The sequence below is a fragment of the Ovis canadensis genome, chromosome 1 (genome assembly GCF_042477335.2).
Source record: "Ovis canadensis isolate MfBH-ARS-UI-01 breed Bighorn chromosome 1, ARS-UI_OviCan_v2, whole genome shotgun sequence".
Taxonomy (NCBI): domain Eukaryota; kingdom Metazoa; phylum Chordata; class Mammalia; order Artiodactyla; family Bovidae; genus Ovis; species Ovis canadensis.
Window position 1 is genome coordinate 251,076,914 of NC_091245.1, and position 27,651 is coordinate 251,104,564.

General features: G+C 38.2%; 1 protein-coding gene and 1 long non-coding RNA gene across 2 annotated transcripts in view; one reads left to right on the top strand and one right to left on the bottom strand.

The window, feature by feature from the left end:
* SLC25A36 (solute carrier family 25 member 36) overlaps nucleotides 1-24,269 on the bottom strand; it is a 34,172-nt gene extending 9,903 nt beyond the window's left edge. The window contains exons 1-4 of the mRNA XM_069580948.1: nucleotides 23,944-24,269; nucleotides 12,294-12,458; nucleotides 7,437-7,514; nucleotides 5,236-5,336 (exon numbers count right to left, since the gene is read on the bottom strand). Coding sequence (XP_069437049.1) covers nucleotides 5,236-5,336; nucleotides 7,437-7,514; nucleotides 12,294-12,458; nucleotides 23,944-23,984 — 385 coding nt within the window. The 5' untranslated portion in view covers nucleotides 23,985-24,269. The remainder of the gene's footprint in view (nucleotides 1-5,235; nucleotides 5,337-7,436; nucleotides 7,515-12,293; nucleotides 12,459-23,943) is intronic.
* On the top strand, nucleotides 8,253-12,559 carry LOC138435833 (uncharacterized). Its single transcript, XR_011255269.1, has 2 exons — nucleotides 8,253-8,541; nucleotides 11,599-12,559. It is a non-coding gene; the product is annotated as an uncharacterized lncRNA (long non-coding RNA).
* Nucleotides 24,270-27,651: the final 3,382 nt, after the last annotated feature.

A 27,651-nucleotide genomic window follows, 5' to 3' on the forward strand; every position in this document is an offset into this window, starting at 1 on the left:
ACACTGCCTCACTATCAGCAAACCATTAAGTTCAAGAAAAGAATCGATATATAATCCACAGGTTTTTTAGCTATTGTTCCTTTACCAGCTCTGGTCCTAGTACATTCTCTTAACTGAAAACATTCTAATAAATTACGGAGACAGTATTAGGCTGATGAAATCTAGAAAACATAATCTATTAGTTAAAAAAATCAAACAAGCAGGAAGAAACAAATTTATTACTAACTTTGAATTATATATGGTAAGGTGATTTGAAGCTGGCAAATAGCTTAAGTTAAACACCTTCCTACTTCTTTTAAGATAAACATACACAGATACTGGGAATGGTTCCCCTGAAATTTAGACATTTCCTATTACTTTTATTTTGGCATTTAAATTTTGCGACATTTTGATAATATGCTATTTCATATGAATATTCTGAGTACCCTGTTAAATATTAAAACTGACTTATCTATTTGGAGGTTAAAAAGAATCAATATTGCTCCAGTCAATAAAAGCGAAATGGCAATATACTGGCCATACTATTAGTAATATGGTTGATATTTTATTGGAAAGTTTAAAAAAATCTTTTAAATGTAATTTTTAAAGCTTTGTTTCATTTAAGATTCCATTTGATAATATAAACCAATTAAAAACCATAACAACAAAAACCCATATAATAAACTTGCTGAAAATGTCTATTTCATTAAGTGAGTGATACCTGTAGTATTGCATTTTCAGTACTTTTTATTAACTTCTGTTAAGAACAAAGCCCACCTAACCTTTGAAAAGAAATATATTAAAAACAAAACAAAACAAAAAACACAAAAAAAACTAATTAAAACTAAAATAAGATCCCATATATTCTTATCCCGTGTTTGGAAAGTAATGGTAGGTATTAAGATCAATGTTTTTGCAAGAAAGTAGAAAGCCAAGTATCAACAGACAAGAATGGAAAGCACTGTATTAGACTTTTAAAACATGTTATACTAAACAAAGAGAACTACTATTTTCTAAAAGTTGTCAGATGGTATGATACCATTTACAGCTATGTCAATCTTAAATACTATTAAGGAATTCTTTGGAGGTCAAGGCTATTATGGCCAAGCTAAAGACCCCAGGCTTTTATTAACAATAACTGAAAAGTTACTCCATTCTTCCTTCTAGAAGGAGTTTATCAAAGAATCAGAATTAAAGTTTTATGAAATACTCAGATAATGCACACACAAATTCAGGAAATAAAAATTCATTTCCCGCCTTCTATTCAACAGCTATTATAAATTCCCAGGGTGTGTTTCTTATAACTAGAGGCTGCAAGAGATGCTCAGATCAGTACTCACGAGGTTTAAGTTAGTCCATATTTCTACAGGAAGTGACCTGCGGATGGGGAGCATGAGATGACACGATCTCACTCTTTTCTCGGGAGAAATGTACAGTAAATGCCTAAAATAGACACAGGCTTTTCTGTATCATAACAACAAGCAGTGACCTCATCAGAAACACGTGTACAAAATGAATCCCATTGGAAGGATTTGAGAAATATTTACTGTGAGATCTAACTTTTGAAAATTTTAAGTTAAAAAAGAAAAAGGAATATCAGAATGGGCCATATTTTTTTTTTTTAAAGTACCGAGTACTGAAAATTCTGCCATCTGTAGCAGTTTTGAGAGTCTAAATACTTACCCAAAAGAAGATCAATTTTGCCTTAATGAAAAAATGCTAACCTTGTCAAAGCAGAAATCTAAGAAAATATTCAGAGCAGACTGTCATATCCCATTTTCCTACCATTATTATTTACCATGCTCAGAGCTGAAATCACAAATATTTTCTGTTCTTTAACAATCAGTTTATTTGGTAAATCTAAAAAACAACAACAAAAAACCCAGAGGAGTTCCCTGGCAGTCCAGTGATTAGGACTTGGCACTTTTACTGCCATGGGCCCAGCTCTGATCCCTGGCCAGGGAATCAAGATTCTGTAAGCCACACAGCATGGCCAAAAAATATTTAAATTAAAAAAAAAAAAAAAAAGAAGTAAAAATTAAAAAAATAGAAAATTCAAGGAACTTCAGTTTATAACTGTAATTTTTAAAAAATGTAACATACAGGTGGCTACTATAGTAGTACCTTTCACTTTCTGTACTATGATCAGTAATACTGCACATCCATTTTTATAAAATATTTTGTATTCAGTTTCTTGTGCTCTACGAAACAAAAAACAGGAAGAATGTTTACATGAAAACACACAAAACATCTCACCATCCATCTAGCTGAATAAACTGCCAGGGATAAATCATTTTAAAAAATATTTTATAATGTAAAACAAAATTTCTATTTAATGAGTAAAAATTTAACCTTAAGCTTTAAGTCAAATAGAAAATGTACCTTGAACACTATTAACACAAACATAAAACCCACTAGTATCTAGGAAATGTTAAATGATTACATTACCGGTATTAAAAAAATTAAGCAATCACTGTGTAAATATATTATCCAATAAAAATCAGAATTCATCTCTGTTAAATCTATACTGTTATATATTAAAGTATATATAAACCAGATAAAAACTTTGGAAGATTGGGAGTTACTATAGAAGAAAAAAATTTAATACTATTCTTTCTGTATACACACCTTTGTGTAGGTGTATACAGAGGGATATGCAAACTCATTTAAACAAAAACACACAAAAACCCTCAAGAAAATAAATATACCCTCAATGATTAAGATATATTTAGTCTGCCAAAGGTCATATGTGAGGGGAGCGGGGAAGGTAGTAAAACAAAGTCACTATTACTTAACCTGATTAAGCAGCCTCACAACTAGAAAAAAGTTTTTTAATGCATGAAAATTTATAGCTCAAGTTGGGAGTTTACAAATTCTTACATTATTTCCTTGAAACACTAAAACAAATGAAAATAAGACAGCCTTTAAATAAACTGTCCTTTAAACTAAATAGTTTAGTATTTAATTTCATATGAATAGACTGCAAAAGGCAACTGAACCAAGAGGTTACTTGGAATAAAAATTATGTACATAGTTACTAAACCCTTAATGCATGTGCTATTTGATGTGGCAAAATCTTGCGGGTGTTATCAACAGTGGTACATTTTTTATACTAAAGTGACAAGGTTAGCATTTTTTTGAATAGTAAGAAAACAAATTTTCAAATGACTGCCTCTAAGCACTTTGCACCCCCAGTTCATATTTTGAAGACCTCTAAAAATGATCCTGAAGAAAAACCAGTCTACATTATTACAAGAGTGAAGGGGGCCAAAGGCAACCTTAACAAGTCTGCATGGGACCATTCAGTTTCACCAACCATGTAGCTATGTATAAAAACTGCAAAGCTAAATATTATTGCTCATGAACAGTTGCAAAGAAGCTCTGAAGATGTAATTCTCAGAAAAAATCTAACTGCAAACAAATGCAAGAAGTATTTTCAAATTACACAAGTGTATAGTACAATACTCTCTGAACAATGTAAGTCTTTCAGTTTACCAAAATTCAAGAAATTCAAGTTGGGAAACAGTATCAACGCATAGATAAAAACAGAACTACAAGTTAACATTCGTACACATTTGAGAAAAAAGTACAAAATGACAATTCCACTGAAAATCTTTGCAGTATGATACAAATATAGTAATAAATTTTGATGAGATAGTCTAATGAAAGATGTTCCAGTGGGAATTGGTTTTCTGAAACCCTAAATTTGCAATACTGAATATATTAACAACTATCCTCAACTTAAAATAATTGCTTACCTACTTTCTTGGCATCAAGTCTTTCAAAAAAGAAAGATTAACATTTCTTTACAATTTTCTGGGGTTAAAAAAATAAAAACATGAACACTGATAATCCAGAAATATATTCTTAAAGACCCTAACATAGTGGTTATATAGTTTGAAATTAGCCACTAACTTTTAGACTCTAATTTGGAGAGAAAAGTCATAGATATTCATATCCAACATTTATCAAAATATATTAAAAAACTCTAACTGTAACTAGATGATCTCTGTGGTATTAAAGAACTGATTTTCAAAATATAACCTAAGGTAATGGAGAGTCACATAAACTACCTAACTTGCCTAAGATCTCTTTTCTTTGGTAAAGAGTATTTCACCACCTTGATCTTTAAAGCTTTCCAGTTTTAAAACTCTGTGAGTCAGTCAATAATAACTAAATATAAAAAGCCATAAAAATAGTTTGTAAGGTATGTACTAGATTATATGGCTACTGACCTCTCAGAAATTAGTATTTCAAACTTACACTTAGTTCATTAATTATGTGGTTGAAATTGATCCAATTTATTTCTAAACAGAAAATAGTTAACTCATTATCAAGCATCTGACATTCAATTTCTCGATCAACAGTTGATAAAGGTAGTTACAATTTGCTTTATAAAGTCACAGCATAATTTAGAAATGCGAGGCATGATTGAATAATGCACCAAATCTCAGAACTAGAGAGAATTTTCTGATGAGAAATAAAGGTCATGGCTTTGTCTAACATGCATGGCAGCAAATGATTCCAGAACCATACTGGTCAAACCAATCTCCCAGATTATCTTTAAGGTAGTGCAGAGGTCCAAGACTAGCTGTTTTAATTCACAATCATATATTCTCATGAATGATGATTAAAGAGTTCCTGGAAACATTTCTAGAGCAAGCTTGTACAGGTATCTGGTGCACAGCTACATTTTCAGTGCTATCTTAGTGTGATTTATGTGGAATGCTAAACATAGTTTTCAATACATACATAATAATAACTGAGTTATCAGTAATACACCACTCACAAAAATCTCAGCATTTGAGCACAGGACAAAATGAATACTTTACCAAGAACTGCCGGCACATTTCAGACAGAAGCCAAAACATGCAGCAAAAAAGGAAAAGGCACTAACAGAAATTGAGGAGAAAAGAGTAAATTACAGCTCTATAATTTTAAGTGTAATTATGGTTGGATTCTTAAAACAGTTAAAAGTGATCACAAAATATTCAGCGGACTACACAAGACAATGTAAATATTATATTACCTGCATGTATCACAAACTTCTAAATACATAAATGCCAACTGACAACAGATTTTACATATACTATTTAATCAAATTTATGGCATACTAAAAAATGTAAAAATCATGCTTGCAGATGTGAATCAATGAAAAGCACATTGCCTTAACTTTACAAGGTTAAATTCATCAAAAAGCAATATTAAGTCTCTAGGTGTCAGAAAATTTTGTTTTTTAATATCACGTATTCATACCTGCCATTGCAGCTGAAATCATGTGTACCTGGGTAGAATCAGGATCAAATAAACCATTCAACTTTTCCTTGCAGTTTGAATAAGCAGCAAAGTATATGGCTCTAAAATAAAGATTTTAGTTTTGTCAATAAGCATGTTGCTTAATGAATAAGATTTACATGGCATATAAATTGATCTTTATTATTTCAGAGTCCAGAAATTTAAAAACATAAAACAAAATCTTAAGTTATTATTTACATTTTCATGTACTATCTACATATTTTTAAAGAAAACCATGAAGTATTTTTTGTATTGACTTGTTAAAGATAAACTTAAATGTAAAGCATTCTCAAACAGATGCTCATATCCCAATATTTTAACAGCAACTGACTGAAACAAAAAGTGTTTGTATAAGACTTTGACGATCAGAAAACACATGAATAAGGCTGAAAGGCCTATATAGCACTAAGGGTAAGTTAAATACATGACAGGAGATGTGATGTGGGTATTTTATGTTGTTTTTGAAGAGAGAAGGCAGAACTAACAATCAAAGTGAATGTTCAACAATTCTGATACACTGTGCTATATATCAACCTATACGACACAGAGAGTAGCTTACAGCATCCCTAAACAGACAGAACAACTGCAAAAGAAATCAGTCACACTGGGTCGTATCAGGTATTCTAACATTTGTAAACACTGCATTAAATTTGTAAATATTTTCCCTGCTAACTTATTAACTGTGACTTTATGCATTCAACTACCTCCTCACTGTTGACAGCTTTCCGGGCACTGAGTTACTTGCTGCTGTATCAAATATCTTGTTGTTTTCCAACAATCCTGATTCTCTGTCTAAGAAGGGAAAGGCAAATCTCACTGATGTGTTTTTTTTAAACGTGCTTAAGAAAATACGGAAGTCAATAAAACTGAAAATGAAATATTCTTTTTCATGAAAAAAAAAAGGATATACTGAATGATATCAAAGTAGGAAGAGGAATAAACACTGAATTACTAGATATGAATAAGAAAAAAAAGCACCCCAATGAGAAAATGGGCAAGGAATATGCATATGTAATTCACAGAAGAGAGAGACAAATGGAAAATAGTTACAAGGAAGAGGACATGAAAGCACCAATATAAAACATATTAAAACAGCAAAAATCATGGCTAATCTATTTGGCAAGTATTAAAACACATGGAGAGTTGCCAACATCTGTAATATGTGGATAAAGAGCAACTAATTCCCTACTTGAGAATAAAAGGATGGCATGCCTTTTAAGAAGGGATTTGAGCAATTATTCGCTAACTTTAAATGTTCATATGCCCTTCTGTCCAGAAATTCTACTTTTAGGTAACTATCCTAAAGAAAAATACTTGCTTAAGTACTCACAGATAAACACACAGCTATGTTTCCAAAACCATTGTTTTTAACAGCAAAAATCTGGGAATAAATCTAAAGGTTTACAAATAAGGGGGTCAATCATACTATAAAAGTTTTAAAAAACTCAGCTATTTTCATGGAAAAAGCTTCAAGACAAACTTGGTGAATAGTTCAATACGATTCAATCTGTATAAATGATAATAAACATATATATTGTGCTTTTCATGTACACAATTAGCCAGAAAAAAATAAAGGAAGACTTTAAACCAAACTTTTATCATATGGGCAGGGCAGAGAGTAACTGTGTGTAGAAAGGTACACTGGGAGAGAGGGGATGTGTTTAAGGTGATGTGTCAAGCTTTACACTACACATTTTTTTAGACCTCACAATTAGAATGAATTTTGGATCAGGTTTTAAAAAGAAAGAGCCCACAAAAAGTTGAAATCCCATAAATAATGGGATCTGGTTTTGCTACACTGTTTGGATACAGAGGCCTGGGTACACATTTTCTGAATGTGAACTCTGCTGTGTTCTATCATGAAAAAAGTCAATCTAAGATAAAAAGATATCAGAGAAAAATGACAAAATATTAAGGCCTTTTTGGTTGTTTTGAACTTGGTGCAGAGACTGCTTCATGACAATCTCATACATGACAATGACAACTGAGGCCCTTCACACCTCCACATGACACAATCTGCCCATCCTTTTGGATGGTTACTGGTATCAACCTGTCACAGTGCTTCATCTTTATCATCTTGACTTCTTGTCGGCATCTCTTCTCATTAAACTTGAAACAAGAAAGACTGCCACAACTGAATTAACTTGTATGTATTTTTTTACCTGGAAGGGGCCACCCCCACCAAATTGGGGCCTAATCCTCTAAATAGGGAACGAGGCCCTTCTTTTTCCAAGATCACCCTGAAAGAGAAAAATATTATTTAGAAAGGAAAGTCCTTCAAAGTGCGGTACTTTATTTATACAGAAAATATAAAAGTCTAAATCTCCTGTTTGTACTATGTTATAAATGCTCTTGTCAGTGTTCCTCACCTCACTTATGAAAACCTGCTTTCCTTGACAAAGCATATAATAAAGATTGACAGATTTACTAGTGAAACTCCATTTAGATTCTTTCCTGAAAGTTTCAGAGACATAATCATCAATATAGATTTCTACATTTTCATATGATCATGCTACTCTTTTCTTTAATCTCCTCCATTTTACTATCTTTACCAGCAACTTCAATTCCCAATTAAAAATGCAGTTGCGTCCTAGTATTGGAGATCCCTTCCTTGATACTGAACAATGCTATCCCACTGCAGTAGCATGTTATCCAACCACTTTAGGGAAAAGGCAAAAATCTACCTACTAATGTTAGTACTAATCTACTAGTAATTTATTAATTAATCTACTGATGTTAGTACACTTACATTCTTCAGGGTACTAAAATGGTTAGTCTGCTACTGTTTCTCCCTCTAATTAGTTAACATTTACTATACTGGATAGTTATTGTGTAAAAACTAAACATAGTAAGTAAGAAAAGATGGTAAGGACCCTGCCACTGAGAAATCTGTCCATTTGTGGAAAAAAGAATTAGGCTGAAGTAAATAATTTAACAGACCATATTAATAAGTAAATACTAAACACAGGCTCTACTTTGGCCACCTGATGCAAAGAGCTGACTCATTGGAAAAGACTCTGATGCTGGGAGGGACTGGGGGCAGAAGAAGGGGACGACAGAGGATAAGATGGCTGGATGGCATCACTGACTCGATGGACATGAGTTTGGGTGAACTCCAGGAGTTGGTGATAGACAAGGAGGCCTGGCGTGCTGCGACTCATGGGGTAGAAAGAGTCGGACACGACTGAGCTGAACTTGAACTGAAACACAGGCTCAGCAGGGAGAGGAACAGAGAGGCATGTCCAAGTCATAGAAGGCTTTCTGAAGGTGAGTTATTAAATGAGATTTGGGGGTAAGAAACATAGATTGATGAAGTGTAGGTATTTTAACTCAGAGTTAACAGACGAGGCCAATGGTTCTGAAGCATCTATATGCTTAAGAATGACTGCTTGAAAGGCAGTTGAGCATAATGCTTAATTAAGGGCCTGAATTGTGGGGCCTTAATATAAGGTCCAATTTTGGTAACTGACTAGTTGTGAAACATAAAGTACTGACCTTTCTCTTATCCTTATTTTTCATCAACAGTAAACAGGAAAATAACATTTCCAGGGGGGAGGTAGGGTGGTGGTTGCTATGAGGAATGTGTGCTATGTGCTAAGCCGTTTCCGTTGTGTCCGACCCTGCGACACTATGGACTGCAGCCTGCCAGCTCGTCTGTTCACGGGACTCTCTAAGCAAGAAGTGGAGAGTGGGTTGCCATGCCCTTCTCCAGGGGACCTTCCCTTCCCAAGGATCAAACCCAGATCTCTCATGTCTCTTGGACTGGCAGGCAGGTTCTTTACTATGAGCACCACCTGGGAAACCCAAGTTAATTTAAAAAAAAGAGCTGAAAAGAGTACCAGGCTTACAGTAAACACTTGATAAATCTTAATATTATCATTATTATTGGAGCATTTGTTCAAAATGAAAATTTCTTAGATTACACCCTCAAAGTATTCTGATTCAATAGGTACAGGACAGTGTTTAGCAACTTGCATTTTTACCATGCTGCCAGATGACAGATATAGATGATACAGAACACTTTAGATAAAACTAGGTTAGACAGAAGCAGAATTAAGAATGACAAATTGTAGAACACATTTGATAAATTTCAGTGTTTGCTACTCCCTTCTGTGATAAATTCTTTTGAGAAGTTAAGAAAGGTAACTGTCCTTTAAAATAGAAAAACACTTGCAAATACTCACAATATTGCACACAATTTCAACCTAATTTATAGATCTCTGGAAGCTCATCCATGAGACCCTAAAACCTAAGGGGGAATTCCCAAAATTCCTGGTTAAGAAGCCATGAAACACTTCATACCCACTAGGATGGTTACATAAAAACAGATGGAGTAAAACAAAGGCTGGTGAGAATTTTTATTTTATATTTTGGTGAGGAATTAGAAACCTCATTCATTGGTGGTGGGAATGTAACATGATGCATCCATTTTGGAAAATGGTTTGGCAGTTCCCCAAAGTGTTAAAATGACCAACAATTCTACTCCTAATACAATAGATATCCCCCAAGAGAGAAAACATGAACAAGAAAACAGGTTTTTGTAATGTATTCACAATACTCCAAAAGGGAAGACAATGCAAATGTTCATTAACCGATAGGTGGATAAACACATGTAGTACAAACCTACACAATGGAACATTTGGCAACAAAAAGATGCTTGCTACAGCATAGATGAACTTTGAAAACAGGCTGAGTGAAAGAAATTAGGCACAAAAGACCACATATTACATAATCTCATTCACATAAAATTCCCTGAATATGCAAGTCCTTAATGATAGAAAATAGATTAGTAGTTGTTGCCTAGGGCGGGGGGCGGTGAGAAAACAGGGGGGAAGAACAGAAAACAGGAGTGACTGCTAATAGGAAGGGGTTTTTTGTGGTGATGAGGAGTATATTCTAAATTTAGAGTGTGGTGATGTGAATATACAACTCTGAATGCAAACTCTGTGAATATACTAAGAACAACTGAACTATACACCTTAAATGGGTGAATTTTATAATATGTAAATTATCTCGGAATAGAGATGATGGGAAAAAAGGAAGAAGCCATAAAACAGACTGATGAGGGGGAAAAATGGGAATACGAAGAGAGGTTAAGGCAAGAAAATGCAGACTTGGAAGTCATCTGGGTACCGATGACACGTGAAACATTAAGCTGACTTTTCACATGGGGGAGTCCTAGGTGGCACTAATGGTGAAGAATCCGCCTGCCAATGCGGATGATGAGAGAGACTTGGCCTTGACCCCTGGGTTGGAAAGATCCTCTGGAGAAGGAAATGGCAACCCACTCTAGCATTCTTGCCTGGGAAATGCCATGGACAGAGGAGCGTGGCGGGTTACAGTCCCTGGAAAACTGAGAAATTAAAACAGAAACCAGAGGGATTCCTACCAGTGCCTCTGAGGAAAGTCAGAGAAGGCAAAACCACTGAAAAATGAAATAAAAAAAAGATAGTACTGTCAAAAAGGTCAAAGGAAGAATTTTAAGAAGAGGAAGTCAGTGGTAATGTCAACATCATGGTATTAAAAGATTATCATTTACCATATAGAAGTATTTATCTGTAACTGTGGCATGTTCCCTGGTGGTTTGGAGGTTAAAGCATCCGCCTGCAATTCGAGAGACCTGGGTTCAATCCCTGGGTTGGGAAGATCCCCTGGAGAAGGAAATGGCAACCCACTCCAGTATTCTTGCCTGGAGAATCCCATGGACAGACGAGCCTGGTGGGCTACAGTCCATGGGGTCACAAAGAGTCAGACACAACCGAGCAACTTCACTTTCACTTCAAATGGCATGTTAACCCGAAATTGTTAACAGTTTTATTCTGCCTACTCAAGTACTTAGGTAAGTTTGAAAAAAGTGATGAAACCTTTTAGCAGTGAAAGTAAATACAAAGTACGGGTTTACTTGCTACCACAAAATAAACACTATTGAACTAAGTTCAAAAAGATTATGCTCCAAGTGAGCTGATAAGAGAGACACATAGGCCTTGAGTTACGCACTCATGCTTGTGCTTGGTTGGTAAGCTGCATCCAATTCTTTGCAACCCAGAAAATGCAATTCTTTGCATTTTCTGTAGCCCACCACACTCCTCTGTCCATGGGATTTCCCAGGCAAAAATATGGGAGTGGGTTGCTATTTCCTTTTCCAGGGAATCTTCCCAACCCTGGGATCAAACCCACGTCTCCTGCATTGGCAGATGGATTCTTTGCCACTGAGCCACCTTGGAAGCCCATTCAGTTAAATACTTAAGTTAAACATGTAAAATCCAATTTCAATAGTTTTTTAAAAAAATATTTACTTATTTATCTGGCTGTACTGGGTCTTAGTTATGGCGTGTGAAGATCTGGTTCCCTGACCAGGGATCAAACCAGGGGCCTGTGCTTCGGATGCATGGAGTCTTAAGCCACTGGACCACCAGGCAAGTCCCCAGTTTTCAACAGTTTTGAAATTTCTAATCTAATTTGTAATATAATGAAGTATGACAGAATGTAAAAACACATCTTTTTCAAACCACCAAGAAATGCCAAACACTAAATTACATTTTAAAATCTGCTTTAAATCTTGGTTATATTTAGGCTGTATAAAAATCAGACTGTCATTAATTGGATGTACTTATGTGTAAGTACTTTAAAAATTAAAAACACACACACAAGAATTAGTATTTAACATTATCACATTTCAAAAACTAAATTGTTTTAGAATTCATAATCTGAAACAAAAACACAAAGTATGAGTTTATTTTGATATCTTTCTGAAATATGTCTTTAGAAAATAAATCAAATGGATAAATGTAGAAAAACATTTTAAATGCACATGATTTGGAAATAATGTTTTATATTATTCAATTTAGTTTTTCTCTCCATTAGGGATGTTCACTGTTTCTACTGAACAGGTGAGAGTAATTCTGTCATTAAGTCTGTAAAACCTTTTTTAAATACGGCAGAATATAAATAAGTCAACAAGGCTATCATTAAGGTAAATCAACAACAACAACAACAACTAATGAGTACTGTGCTCTCACTTTAGACAATGGAGAGGTCCAGGAGACACTACTCGATTAACACTGGCTCCGGCCATGGTGCTCAGCTGAACTTCAGAGATATAAAGTGTCACAGAAGACGACTGCAGCCGTGTTTTCACAACTTCCAGTGGACATGTCAGAATAGCTCCCACTGTACCACCACATCTACAAGAAAGTACAAAGAACAAAACTCTACTTAATTCATAAATTAGTACACATGCACAGAGCTGTGAAATAAAATGAGCAACTGGGGCTTTGAGAAGGTACTAAAATCTACAATTTCTGTATTTAGGAGACTAAACAATTTCTTACATGTTTCATGTATTTGACTGTACAGAAACATTTAGAAGCTAAAAGTAAGAGTTTAGTATCTACCTAGCAAGAAAAATTAGCTGAAGAATCCAAACAGTGGGTGCTATTGTTAAAATGTATTAGTGTATCATATCACAGCTTTAAATGCTGTTATAAGGGTTTATTTAGTATTTCTTGCCCAGATATTACTTGTGTTGAATCTGAGACAATTATGTGAGATATATCCTATTTCTCAAACTCCTACCTTATCTTTCAATACTCAAGAAATAGCCTTGACAACCTGAGGATATACTGGGCCGTACCGAGTGCAAGATCGTGGTTTAATTCTTCCAATTTTAATAATACTGCTAGTTATTTTACAAGATTATTGTTTCTTGCATTACCAAATGTGTGACTGAGTATCTGACAAAAACATAATTTTATGAGTTATGACCCTAACTCTAGATACAGGAAGATAAATAAGAGGACATTTCCCCCTGGATCATAACAGATTAGTAACACAGGTTGTACAGAGTCCTTTGGTTACTGCTGAAAAGACCCAGTCAACTAACAGCACACCGAGTGGCCTATGAGTGAAATCTCTGCCAGATCTAGGAATGCCTTCCTAGCACCACGGGACAACAGAGTCACAGAATGCTTCCCAAAGTGTGGGAAATTTATGACCATGAGGGGACCCTGTCTACAAATTGACCCTTACCATCTACCTCTACAAGGATTAAACCATGCAGCTGCTGATTTTCAACACCCCCTGAGAGGAGTTCAGGGTGGAGAGCGTAAATGAGGCACTCTGTGCTTGGGGAAAATCCGGCAGAACAGGTCTTCAGATAGATTATTTCCAGGAGCTGATTTTATGAACCCAATTCTTGTATGTCCTTATATCTAGAAAAGTACTAAAATCCTTCATGGTGATGACTGCTCCTCGTGATTAGCAGAAACCTTTTGCAGCATCATCTTTTAGGATCTGAAATAGCTCAACTGGAATTCCATCACCTCCACTAGCTTTGTTCGTAGTGATGCTTCCTAAAGCCCACTTGACTTCACATTCCAGGATGTCTGGCTCTAGGTGAGTGATCACACCATCGTGATTATCTGGGTCATGAAGACCTTTTTTGTATAGTTCTTCTGTGTATTCTTGCCACCTCTTCTTAATATCTTCTGCTTCTGTTAGATCCATACCATTTCTGTCCTTTATTGAGCCCATCTTTGCATGAAATGTTCCCTTGGTATCTCTAACTTTCTTGAAGAGATCTCTAGTCTTTCCCATTCTATTGATTTCCTCTGTTTCTTTGCATTGATTACTGAGGAAGGCCTTCTTATCTCTCTTTGAGATGGATGCTGAGTCGTCAAATCAAAGGAAGCAGATTTATTCTAAGAGCACCCATTCTTATTTAAGCCTTCCATGGTTAAAAAGATTTGAGATTACATAATATACTTTATGTTCATAACTGATGTGGCTGGAAAACTACTGTTGAATTTGTAGCATCAGAAGAACTGAAAACGTGATGTTATTTTATGCATGTCAACAAAGGAGTGACCTGTTCTTCTACAGAGAATGGAAATCGGAAGTCAAACAGCCTTTTGTGCTCCAAAGAAAAGTGAAGTGCTGCTGGTTGCTCAGTCACGTCCAACTCTTCCAAAATAGGGTCTCAAACATTTTGCAACCTTCATTTAAGTTGTTAGGAGGCTTGAAAATATTAGTACATTAATCTATCTTCTAATACAGTTTAATAAAGCGCTGAATAAATGATGCAATGGATCAATGGATGAGTGATCAACCAATAGTTCTGCTAGTATCTGATTTCTTCCCCAATAAAGTTACATAAATTTAAAAACAGTTGTCAGTGTCAATTACTGATAATAGCAACTAAATTTTTTTTAATGGAACTATTACTAATGGGCCAGATCACAAACTAGACATATACAGTATGATCCCTTAAAAAAAAAAAAAAACTCAATAAATAAAACACACGAGGATCTAAACTGTATAGAGCTGGGGTTAAGTGTAAGTGGGTATACACACAAACACTTATACTGTCCTGAAGGAGTACATTATAAAATGCAATAGGTATGCAGTACAAGAGTAACACTTCAGTGTTTCTCATGCTGCTATTTTAAAGTAATTATTTTGTACACTGAAATAATTGATCAATGTAGACAACAAAACTATTGCTGTTGATAAACATTTAAAATCCCTATTCTATGAAAACAGGAATAACTACATTAGATTTAGCTCCTCTCCTCTGTCTAAAGGAAAATGCCGCAAGGACAAAGACAGGAGAAAGGTTTCAAGCAATGAAGCAAATGGAAAGGATTAACTGTCTTGGCAAAGAAGAAAGGCTTGCAGAGGGAAATACCAAAGAGTTTCGGAGAAGGCAATGGCACCCCACTCCAGTGCTCTTGCCTGGAAAATCCCATGGACGGAGGAGCCTGGTGGGCTGCAGTCCATGAGGTTGCTAAGAGTCAGACATGACTGAGCGACTTCACTTTCATTTTTCACTTTCATGCATCGGAGAAGGAAATGGCAATCCACTCCAGTGTTCTTGCCTGGAGAATCCCAGGGACACAGGAGCCTGGTAGGAGGCCATCTCTGGGGTCACACAGTCGGACACAACTGAAGCGACATAGCAGCAGCAGCAGCAGTAACATTTTTGCCTTGCTGAGACCCCTTAGAGGTCTAAAGACCAAGAGCACCAAGTACTCAAGATGGAGATAAGGCAAAGAATTGAACGCTGACAGGTAATGAAGCAAAGTGGGATACCCACCCACATTGTAAAACTAAGCCTAATTCTCTGAAGAACATGAACTCAAACTCTGAGTTCAGGTTTAACAGGTACAATGGATCCAAGAAACTCATGTCAAGTTACAGTACTACAATCCCTCAAAATACTGAGTATACATTGGATGGAGTGGGGCAAAGGTAGAAGCAGAGACTTCTAGAAAGAACAAGAGATCACATACACAAAGAAGCCATAAAAGCATCAGATTTCTCAGCAACTGCAGAAGCTAAGTTATTCTAGAATTCTAAACCTAATGATTAAACAGATAAAATAAGAAGTGCCCACTGGGAGGGAGACAGCAGGGAAATGTTGGTTTTCATGATCTTTCAGCAGCTTTTTTAAAAACCTCATGTATACATCTTTATTTTCAAATAACTTTTTGATCAAAATTTTTAGCAGTGAATGTCCTTTAAAAACAGCAAGGGTTTTTAACTGGAGAATGTGGTTGACATTTCTGGGACTCAATGAACTCCATGAAAAATGGTATGTTTGTGCAAATGTCTTTGACTCACAACTCCACAATAAATTTTGAATCGTGACCTACCTCTCACCATTTCCACCCTGGTCTAAGCCACAATATTGTACTAAGGTTACTGGAGCAACCTTCTAAATAGTGTCTCTCTGCTTCTACCCTTGACCCACTCCCTCTGATGTATACTCGGAGAAGGCAATGGCACCCCACTCCAGTACTCTTTTGCCTGGAAAATCCCATGGACAGAGGAGCCTGGTAAGCTGCAGTCCATGGGGTCGCTAAGAGTCAGACATGACTGAGAGACTTCACTTTCACCTTTCACTTTCATGCATCAGAGAAGGAAATGGCAACCCACTCCAGTGTTCTTGCCTGGAGAATCCCAGGGACGGGGGAGCCTGGTGGGCTGCCGTCTATGGGGTTGCACAGTCGGACACGACTGAAGCGACTTAGCAGCAGCAGCAACTATACATTTGTCATATCCAGGTTAAAAAACTTCAATTACATTCTCTTAGTAGAACTATGAATACTTGGATCAATGCACATTTTAAAGTTTCAAAGGCAAATGTCACACCTTTAAAAGATATGAGGCCAAGGCTGCTTGGTGAGAGCTTACCATGTAACTATGAATTGATTTTAGAGAATACTTAAGAACTGTTTAATATGGTTATCAATAAACATCTTTACAAGACATTTAAAACTATTCTATTTTCATGATGTTTGAGAAATTATACAATAAGTAAATCAAGTCACCCCAGGAATTAACTGGATTGGAGACCCATTTTTAGCCTATGGTAATTTGGGAGTGTAAATGTCTCAGAACTTTCTAATGTTGCTTCTACTTGTTTATAGTATATAATGAAGACAAAATTTTGACACGTCAGACATTCTAACTACTGAAGGGCGTACAGATCCCTTGAGAGTAAAGCAGAGGCTAAAAACTGCTTAGAATGGAATTTTTCCCCCCTTGAAGCTAGGCACAATGTAACCAAGAAACTGGTTAAAAAAGAAAACACAAAAAAATCTGGGAAAACAGGTACTCTCCTACACCCAAGTTACAGCAACACAGGAATCAGAAACTTGAGAGGTTGGGGAAAGATAGGGAAAGGGAAAAAGAAATTATTCACTAACATGAGTAACAAGCGTATCAGTTGTAGCCAAGATGCCAAGAGTCATAAATCCCTAGGGTCGGTGCATATGCAGAACGCCATCATCAGGATAGCCTCAAGGGCCTGAACCACTAGATTCGGTTTCTCTGGGTTTAGAGACTTTTACTAGACATATCTGTGGAGGAATCTAATTGGTGCCCCAGGTTTCTGCTTAGGAAAGGATGAAAAGTCAAAGTGTTAGTTGCTCAATCATGTCTGACTCTTTCATGGACTGCAGCCCACCAAGCTTCTCTGTCCATGTAATTCTCCAGGCAAGATTATTACAGTGGGTTGCCATTCCCTTCTCTAGGGGATCTTTCCAACTCAGGGATCGAACCCAGGTCTCCTGTACTGCAGGCAGATTCTTTACTGTCTGAGCCACCAGGGAAGCCCCAAGGGAAGGATGGGTCATGAAAAAGCAATGGGATTTAAGACTGTGGTTGTTGCACATACATCTTTGATTTTGACCTTTTGAGCATGCATGGATCAGGACACTTGTTTTTACTAGGCAAGGTAATTCATAAATCGACAGTCTATTCTGCTTGGGTCCACAATAACGATGTGTACACACACACATATATTTATATCTATGTATATATATATATCATAGGTACTTTACAAATACATTTGTTAACATTAAGCAAACCTATTTTGTCAAACAACTGCAGAGTTTAGCTTTGCAAAGCAAAGTGAATAGGTTAAAATATTTTGTTATCTCTCTGCTGCAGGTAATACTCCCTTGTAATTTCCTAATTAGGACATTAGTCAAAGTAAGAAATACCTCAAAGAAAAAGACTCATTAAAATGTCAGAATTTTGCAATCACAAAAATGTAGCCTGTCTTTGAAATTGTAGAAAAACCATGTTTAGGAAGTCTTACTGAAAACTGTTTTCTCTGATAATATATTTGTAGAGGTACTTACTCTGAAGCTTTAATGTTTGAGCAAGATACAAATTCTTGAAGAATCAAAGACATATCCTATATACTTGACAGAATAACTTATGAAAAGTCAGACAGATGTGAGATGTGGTTGAGAATAATGGTACTTGGTAGGGGTGGGTATCTGTAGTGTTTCTCATGCAGGAAAAAAACTAACAAGCTAGGCTTTTTCAAAATGCTAAAGCAAAATCAAAGCACTAATAATATTGAAAAAAAAAGACATTAACCAACAACTTAGATAAACATGGAAAAACTGGTATCAGGATTAAAATTCACTATAGAAGCAAAATATACTGAGGGTATGAGATAGGTTTAGTAAAAATAACAACTTCCTCCCCCCATTATTGCTTTGTTTCTTTGCTCCCCCCAGCAACAAATGTCAAAATTCCATTTACTGCCTAATTTCTCTCCCACTTCCATCAGATTTCCACTCCTCAAGGCAGATTTCCACTGCCTTGAAAACTGCTAATCACAGTAACCAAAGGCCTCCACAACTGTTAAATTCAATAATGAAGAACTCTCAGATTTCATCTTAACAGACAATGACACAGGACAACTGATCAGCCACTCTTTCCTAATATTGTATATATTTGTTTCTTCATTTGACTTTCAGAGCACATTTTTGTGGTCTACTTTGCTGGTTCCTCTTGTTCTGATCTGTTTTGCTGAAATTTCCAGAGGTCCTCTTTTTTACCCTATGTTTACTCCCTTAGTGACATCAAGTAAGCTCATGTTACCATCTATATACCATTAATTACTAAATGTGTGTTTCTAGTCCAGACCTCCTTTCTGGGCTCACCTAACACATGCACCCTGTTCAAACTTACGTCTTAAATGGAACTATATACTTATCTTCCTCTACCCCAAACCTATTCCATCTGCAATCTCGCCCATTTCAATTAACAATAATTTCTTCCCCCTTCAGGCGCCCAAACTAAAAATCTTGCAGTTACTACTTTTTCTTCACGTTACATAGATTACAACCTTCTTTGAAGAACCGTTGCCTCTCATTTTGATTATTTCAACAGCCGAATCATCTCCTCACCTCTGGCCTTGCCCTATGTACAGTCTACTCTATGCATGGCAACCAGAGTTAGCCTTGAAAACTCCTGCAGTGACTATTCCCATTTCAGGAAAAAAAGCCAAATGGCCTAACACGGCTCTATTACTCTGGCTATACTTACCCAAGGGCCTTTTCACTGCCTGGTCTACCTAAATAGTTAACTCTCTCCCCTCCAGGTCTTTGTTCAAAAGTCACCTTCTCAGTTAGGACTCCACCAAGACTCCCTACTTGGAACTACAGTGTTCCCCAACCCCCATTATTCTCTTTTACCCTGCTCCAATTTTTTCCTCAACCATGGCACTGAAACCATAATTAATGATATAATTTACTGAGCATAACAATTCAATCCCCCCTTTTCAGATAATTGTGGGCATTTTTCAATATTACATTAAAACTGGACATGTGGTAGGCTCTTAAAATTAGCTGCAATGTGGAATCTGGACTACACCAATAAACTTTCACTTTGTTAAACCCAAATTTAAACCCATTGCTTTATGTTCTGATTCCTTTACCTATGTGTTATTCTATAACATCATGCACTGGTCATTTAAAAAATACTGGTTCACTAGATTATACAGGTCTTTCAAATGCCGATACATTTTATTATACAATATCTTAAAAATTACATCCCCTATCTATTCAAGATTTCAAAAGTTCCAATTAGTGTTTAAAATCTCAGATTTTATCACATGGCAACAAATGCTACCAGTGGTTTTCCTCGAAGCAACAGGCCCACTTCTTTCATTTTTTTGGAGAAAGTATTTGCCAAATATTCAAGTCTGAATAGTCACAGTTGAGTGGTTCTCATGAAAAAAGAGGCTAGTTCAGTTTGAGGCTGCAACAATTGCAGAAGTACTTTATTCGTGTTTCCCATTTTCTCACGCAGAATATAAAATGAAGTTGTATACACAAGCGTCAAGATTTAAAACTAATTTTTACTGTTTCAAAAACATTCTTAAGTGAACCTGTGTTTTCAAAGTGCAAGTGCTAGTGACTACCGGCACAGTCTGGGGATGCTGCCTTGAAGCATGCTAAGGCAGCACTGCTTTTGCACCAGCGGTCCAAACATCAACAGCGAAAAGGCAATAATGTGTTAATATTTTTATGAGAAGAGCTTTAACATCTCAGACCACCAAAAGTTCTTGGGAACTCCCAGGGGTTCCTGACCTACAATGCTATACCACAATAATCTCCTTACAGGAATGTAAGTTTAAGCAAAAATGTAGATAAAGTAAACTGTATATAAACCACATTCATTATGCTTTTAAGTATTCTACTTCTGCCCAGATCTTATAAGGAAACAGGTGAAGTCATTTAACAAATATTATCACAAAATTTCTGCAGAAACAAGATATCTGACACCCACTAGAGATTCTTACTGAATAAATGAAAAATAAATGGTTTAATAAATGACTGGGTTAATTCCAGGATATAAAAATAAACAATCTTAGATAGCCTGAGATTGCCCACTATATGTTTTAAGCTCTCACTGTCACAGGAGCTACACAGGAAAAAAATTCATCCACCTAAGTTGGAGATTTATTCCTCCTGTTTGTGGCAATCTCTCTCTCTCAAATAGAAAAAAACCCCGAACTGCCACACAAGTAAACAATGTAGATCTACCAAAAAATGTAAAAACATACTGCTTAAATCTTCATATACGAACACTGTTATTAAAAGTATAGCTAAAATAATATTGTATTTACATCTTTTGCAGGCTGTCATGAATGGCCTCCGTTAATACAATCAACCTAACCGATGACCTTACTCTGAATATTAACCCTGACAAAAACTTAATGGGACCAAAGGGTGTGTTAAAGCACGAGTTACACATGTGAGGCTGTCACTCAGACCCAAGGTCCAGTGCTGCTGCTGCTAAGTCACGTCAGTCGCGTCCGACTCTGTGCGACCCCGCAGATGGCAGCCCACCAGGCTCCCGTCCCTGGGATTCTCCAGGCAAGAATACTGGAGTGGATTGCCATTTCCTTCTCCAAGGCTAGAATGTTTCAAAATTTTCTGGTTTAATAATATCACTTCAAGGCTCCTAAAAATCTGAGATGCAAACACATATTTGAATAAATACTATTATAATTATCAAGGAAAACAATTCAAAGGCTCTATCTTAAAATGATTTTTGTCTAATGATTAGATGTGACTGTGAAAAGTTTTCGGTTCTTGCACAACAGCTAATAAAAATAATTCCTCTTCTCTATCTGGTTATTATTAAAGTAAAAAGTAAGTTTCCCTAACTCAATTTACATAATTCTATCATGATAAAAAAAATGAAATCTAGTTTTCTATAAAGAACGTCCAAGAAATGATTGCCTAAATGCACAACTTGAGATATACTGTGTGTGTGCATGCTCAGTTGTGTCCAACTCTTTGCCACCCTAGGGACTGTAGACCACTAGGCTCCTCTGTTCACGGGACTGTCCAGGTAAGAATCCTGGAGAAGGTTGCCATTTCCTTCTCCAGGGGATCATCCCCACCCAGGGATGGAACATGTTTCCTGCAATGGCAGGCAGATTATTTAACAGGTGAACCACCCAGACATCTTCAATGAAGAACAATGTTTCCCACAAGTCAATTTGCATTTCTACAATGGTTAGCATACAGATTTTCAGAACATTCCACAGCACTGATTTCATTTAAGATAGAGCTGGAAGGTTCCTTAGAGATTATTTCCCTCTCACTCAACATGTATGAAAAGTTGTTTGATGTTGGATAGCACATTTTTTACATCTTGGTATTTCCCCATATTTTGAAGGAGCTAAGTCAGATGATCTTTACCATCGTTTCTAGTTCTAATGTTTCTCTAAGAAAGATAAGCCAAATTTTACTGAAATAACTTATGCAACTACATATAATGGAGACAGGATGCAAAGAAAGAATTTATAAGGCTGAGCATCTATCTTATGTCAGGTACTATAAACAAGTACTTCATTTAAGACTCTAAATAACCTGCACACACTAAGTTCTTTTATGGGGGCTATTGAAAAGTCAAAGTTGCTTAGTCGTGTCCGACTCTGTGTGACCCCCATGGACTATAGAGACTATGGAATTCTCCAGGCCAAAATACTGGAGTATGGAGGGGTAGAGGGGCTCCCAAATTGGGAAGTTAGTGCAATCAAGCTAACATTGCAAATAAATATGCCCTATTTTTAACAAGGCTTCCCAGGTGACTCAGTGGTTAAGAATCTGCCCAACAAGGCAGGAGATGAGGGGTCAATCTCTAGGTGGGGAAAATCCCCTTGAAAAAGAAATGGCAACCCACTCCAGTATTCTTGCCTGGAAAAATCCCATGGACAGAGGAGCCTGAAGGGCTACAGTCCATAGGTTCACAAAGAGTCGGATGTGACTGAGCACATTTTAAACAAAACTTGACAGTATGTAGAGCAATAAAAATTTTAGGACCTAGAACAGGGCCTTAGAAACCGTCTCAATATTCTCATTTTAGAGATGAAGCAACTGAGATCAAAGAGTTTGTCTTTCTCACTCAGATTAAAATAGTGGCCAGAAGTAGATGTGCGTCTAACTTTCAACAATTACCTTATAATCTAATTACAGAAGGGAACCCAATTATTTGCACAACAAGACATCTTTACAAGAATACCTACATGGCTAATGGGTTTTAAAATGATTTAATTTGTCAAGATTACTGGTAAACATATAACATAGAAAGCAAACCCTGCCAAAACTGAGTCTCACAAACTAAATGAAAAGTACTTTAATGTCAGAACAGTGCCTGGTCCACATGTGGTGTGCAATGTTTGTTGAGTCAATGTGCTATGCTAAGGAAAGCATGGTCATCACTGGCAATAGAGTCCACACGTCTAACTCCAATGAAGCCACTGTGAACAGAACCGCGTATGTATTACTTTAATATTCTTAAAGTAGCTGATTCAGAAACAAACTGCATGCTTTGAGGGGATGCGACTTTATATGGTCACAAAGGCAGAAAAGAACCTCAGCATTATTCGTCGTATCCATTTCTGATAAGACTCTTTATGACCCTGCAAAAAAGAAGTCACTCCTAAGTTTAAAATTGCTATGCCTCTCCAAATTTGGAAAGAACAACCTAAAAAAGGAGACTAAGTTGGCTGAACAAAAGATCTGTAGCACTCGGGCTGGCAAACAGGGAGCTAAGACTTTTAGTCTTAACCTTGCACAAACAGTAACTATTGTCAAAGCTTCTAACCTCTCCCCTACCCCACTTTTCTTCTTTGAGCGGACGAAAAGCAGCGGACGTGTAGGAGGGTTGATTTTCAGGAAAAGAATCTGACACTGGACGCACTGTCGCTTTGAGACAGCACCTCGCAACCTGGAAAAGCTCAGGAAGGAAATTTTCTGAGCTAGAAACATACAGCTACTGCGAGCAACCGAACCCCTAAGCTTTCTCGCAGGAGCCGGAAGCCCCAGGACGATTCACCGGGACTGACTAGGGCCCGGAAATCAGCCGCGCGAGGTCCGAGGAGGGGCGTGAGCTACGTGAGGCCCCGCCGCAGCCCGCGCGCCAGGGAGGGAAGAAGAAGGAGGTGCGGCGCCCATTTTGTCCTCGGCCTCCGCACTTTCCGCCCCCGACCAGGCCGGACAACCTACGTGAGGCCTGCAGCTACTGTCCTCCCGCGGCCACGCATCCCCGAAGCCCGCTAGGCCGCGGCGCGTGGACTGGGCCTACGTGGACCCCAGCGCCGCCAGCCACTCCCCAGGCCTCGCTCCGGCTGGGGGGGCCCAAAGCCTGACGTCCAGCCAGCTTCGCCCTCCCACCCTCCCCGCCTGGGCCTCAGCCCTCTGGGCTTCTTCGGCTCCCAGCTCCAGTCCCCTCACCCCTGCGCTTCCGGGCCGCATCCCCCTCACCCTTCTAGCCCGAGTCTCAGGCCACGGCCCTCGGCCTCAGCCCGGAGCCCTCAACCACCGTCCGCAAGCCCCGGCTGCAACGTACCCTCCGGCAAACAGATGCACCAGCGTGTCCCTCTGGCTCATTCTCTCTCCCGCATGTCCTCCGGGCGCTGAGGCGGGACGCGGATCCGGCAGCCCGCGAAGGCCGCAGCTTCCGCCCCGGCCTGGAGCAGCACGGCGCCCCAGTGACGGCGAGGGGAGCTGACGGAGACCTGCAGAAGGAGCCGGCGCGGCCCTCCCCGTACCGCTGCAGCCGGGGCGCCTCCCGCTCTGGCTCGGCGCTCACCACCCGCACTAGAGGATAGCGCGGCGACGGCGAAGTGAGGATGAATATTCCGACCACCACTCCCCGCCCCCCCCGACATAAACAGAAGCTACCATTGGCCCGCGCTGCATGACGTCACGCAGCCGGCATGCCTCTTTCACGTGATCGCTAAGGCGTTTCTCAATGAAAGGGGCCGGGAGGCGGGGCCAGAGCGCGTGCACGGAGGGTAGTAGGTCACGGTGTCCTCGCACCTCGAGCGTTTGTCGGGAGGGCTGCGCTCTGCGCGGTCTCGACCCGAGCAGCCTAGAGGATTCGATCTCCTCGATCCCCCGGCTCCTGGTCTGGTATGCAAGCGGAGTGCGGTGCTAGCCGGCCTAATCTCTGATTTGATTTAAGGACTGCTGTTTTTTTTTTTTTTAGAGCTGTTTTACATTCACAACAAAATTGAAACGATGGTACAGAAAATTTCCATTTGCCTCCTGCTTGATTCGCGTTTTAAAAATTGGATGTATGACCCAGCATTTCCGCTTCCTGTTATCTGTTGATACCTTAGTCGTGGCATCTTGCTTGGAATCAGTCGTATCTGACTCTTTACAACCTCAGGGACTGTAGCCTGCTAGGCTCCTCTGTCCTTGGAATCTTTTTTCAGTTAGGAATACTGAAGACGGTTGCCTTTTCCTACTCCAACTGATACCTCAGAGTAGCACTCAAAACAATCCAAGAATGAAAGAACAAACAAAAACAAAAGGAAACAATCCAAGAAAAGGCTCGAACAAAGATACTACTACAGGATCACAAACAACAGTACTGTATTTACAAACAGTGCTTGTAATGGAAAACTGATCAGTAGGAGAATGGAGAAATGAATCACAGTATATTCCTACTGTGGAGTATTATGCAGTAAAGGGTGCGGTAGATCCATGTGAAAAAAAGTCTCCAAGGTGTAGTAACTAAAACAGGCAAATGGAATGAAAACACTAAGGTTTATTTTAGAAAGAAGAAAGAAAACCATTATTTACTAAGTTTTTTAACTAGCAGCTGTTTCTTACATGTATATGTAAGAAGGTCAAAGACTGAGGGAAAGAAAATGTTTTATCCCTTTAGAATACCATGATTAAATATTTAAAAATTTTCCTAATTAGTAGTTATTTCTGAGGTGCAGAATATAACATAACACTGAAACTGTTTGTCACTCACAGTAAATAAATGTTGATCTTTTCCACCTCTTGGCAGCTTCCATTTCACCTTCAAGGCCCTTACCACACTTTCCCACCCTTCCAAGGTCACTTACTTCATGAAGTCCTCCCTGATTACCTCAGCTCTCTATGCTCTTTACCTGCTCCTAAATTTCCACAAAATGTATGTACAGATTGCACAACACTGTCAAGTTCATGCACTTCACAGTAAATGCTCATCTGTAAAATGAGCATTAGAGTACTTATCTCACAAGGCAGTAATGAGGACTGAACACCTTAAGATTCTGTAAAATGCTGTAACAGTGCTGTGTAAGTGCTACCTGTAATAATAAGTAGTAGTATTTTACTGTGTTGTATTCGTAATGAGAAAAATGATGGCAGCTGATATTTCTTGAATACTTACTAATATGTCAGGCTCTGATCTAAATCCTTTACAGCATTCTCTTATTAAACTCACAAGTACCCTATAAGTTCAGTGATCTTACCCCCCACTTTTTCATGAGGAGACTGAGATATAGAATAATTTACTTGCCCAAGATTCTCTCTTTCACCCAGAAAGAGTTTGGATTTGAATCATCCAGCAGAGTCTCTCTGATCTTAGTGCTTCAGTTGGTGAAGTAATAGCTGCACATCAGAGAGGGAAATTTTGAAACAAAACAAAACTCCTAGAGAAGTAGAAATAAAAATTGACACCCTGGCCATACTTCCCTGAAACCCTTGTATTAACTTTTGGTGGTGGTGTTGTGGGTGGGTGGGTAGATCTTTTTTTTTTTTTTAATATACCAGTTTTATTGAGGTATCATAAACATGAGATAAAATTCACCCATTTAAAGTATGGTGAGTGGTTTTTAGTATATTCTGATGGTTGCACAACCATCAGTTCAGTTCAGTTCAGTCGCTCAGTTGTGTCCGACTCTTTGTGACCCCATGAACTGCAGCAGGCCAGGCCTCCCTGTCCATCACCAACTCCGGGAGTACACCCAAACCCATGTCCACTGAGTCATGCCATCCAACCATCTCATCCTCTGTCATCCCCTTCTTCTCCTGCCCTCAATCATTCCCAGCATCATTCCCAGCATCCATCACCACTACCTAATTCTAGAACATTTTCCTCATACTGAAAGAACATTTTCTCACTCTCATACTTGTTATCAGTTACTCCCATTCTCCTCTCTTCCTATCCTCTGCCAACCACTAATCTACTATCTATCTCTCTGGATTTGTCTAATCTGGACTTCTCATATAAATAGAATTATACAGTATGTGTCCTTTTGTATCTAGGTTCTTTCACTAAGCGTAATGTTTTCAAGGTTTATTCACATGTTAGCACTTATCAGCACTTCATTCGGAGAAGGCAATGGCAACCCACTCCAGTACTCCTGCCTGGAATATCCCATGGATGGAGGAGCCTAGTGGGCTGCAGTCCATGGGGTCGCTAAGAGTCGGACACGACTGAGCGACTTCACTTTCACTTTTCACTTTCATGCATTGGAGAAGGAAATGGCAACCCACTCCAGTGTTCTTGCCTGGAGAATCCCAGGGATGGGGTCGCACAGAGTCAGACGCAACTGAAGTGGCTTAGCAGCAGCAGCAGCAACAACACTACTTCATTCCCTTTTATGACAGGATAGCAGTCCATCGTATGACTATACTTCATTTTGTTTATCTATTCTCAATTGACGGCCATTTGGATTGTTTCCACTTTTTGGCTGTCATGGATAATCCTGCTATGAATATTTGTGTACAAGTTTTGGCATGCATGTATGTTTTCAGTTCTCTTGGGAGTATACTTGGGAGTGGCATTGCTGGGTCATATGATAGCTTGATGTTTAATGCTTTCAATAACTGCCAGACTGTTTTCCAAAGTAACTGCATCAATTTATGATGCATTTTCTTTGAGACAGTAAGTGTGGCTCCATGTTTTTGGCATAGTGAATACTGTGGTGATTACATTTAATGAAGGTTCTGAAACTGGTAAGGAAGGACCCTGAGTTCTTTGGTGCAGTAAATTATTCCCACAAGAGCAATAGCACTTTATAATGTGACTGTTTCCTTTGGATCCTCCTTCAGATGCCATCATGGAAGGAGACTCTGTGCCCTGCACATTCTGACTAGTGGCCCTGGGGGCCACCCACTGGGGTGTGGTTGCTGAGGCTGTCATTCTTGCAGGGATTCTGGGGTTGCATTGCCTGTCCTGTTTCTTGAGTTTCTACTGCCCTGTGTCATCTGCCAGCTGTTTTATAACTTTCCTTCCTCATCCCTACTTTCTAATGTCTTCAAGTGCTTCACA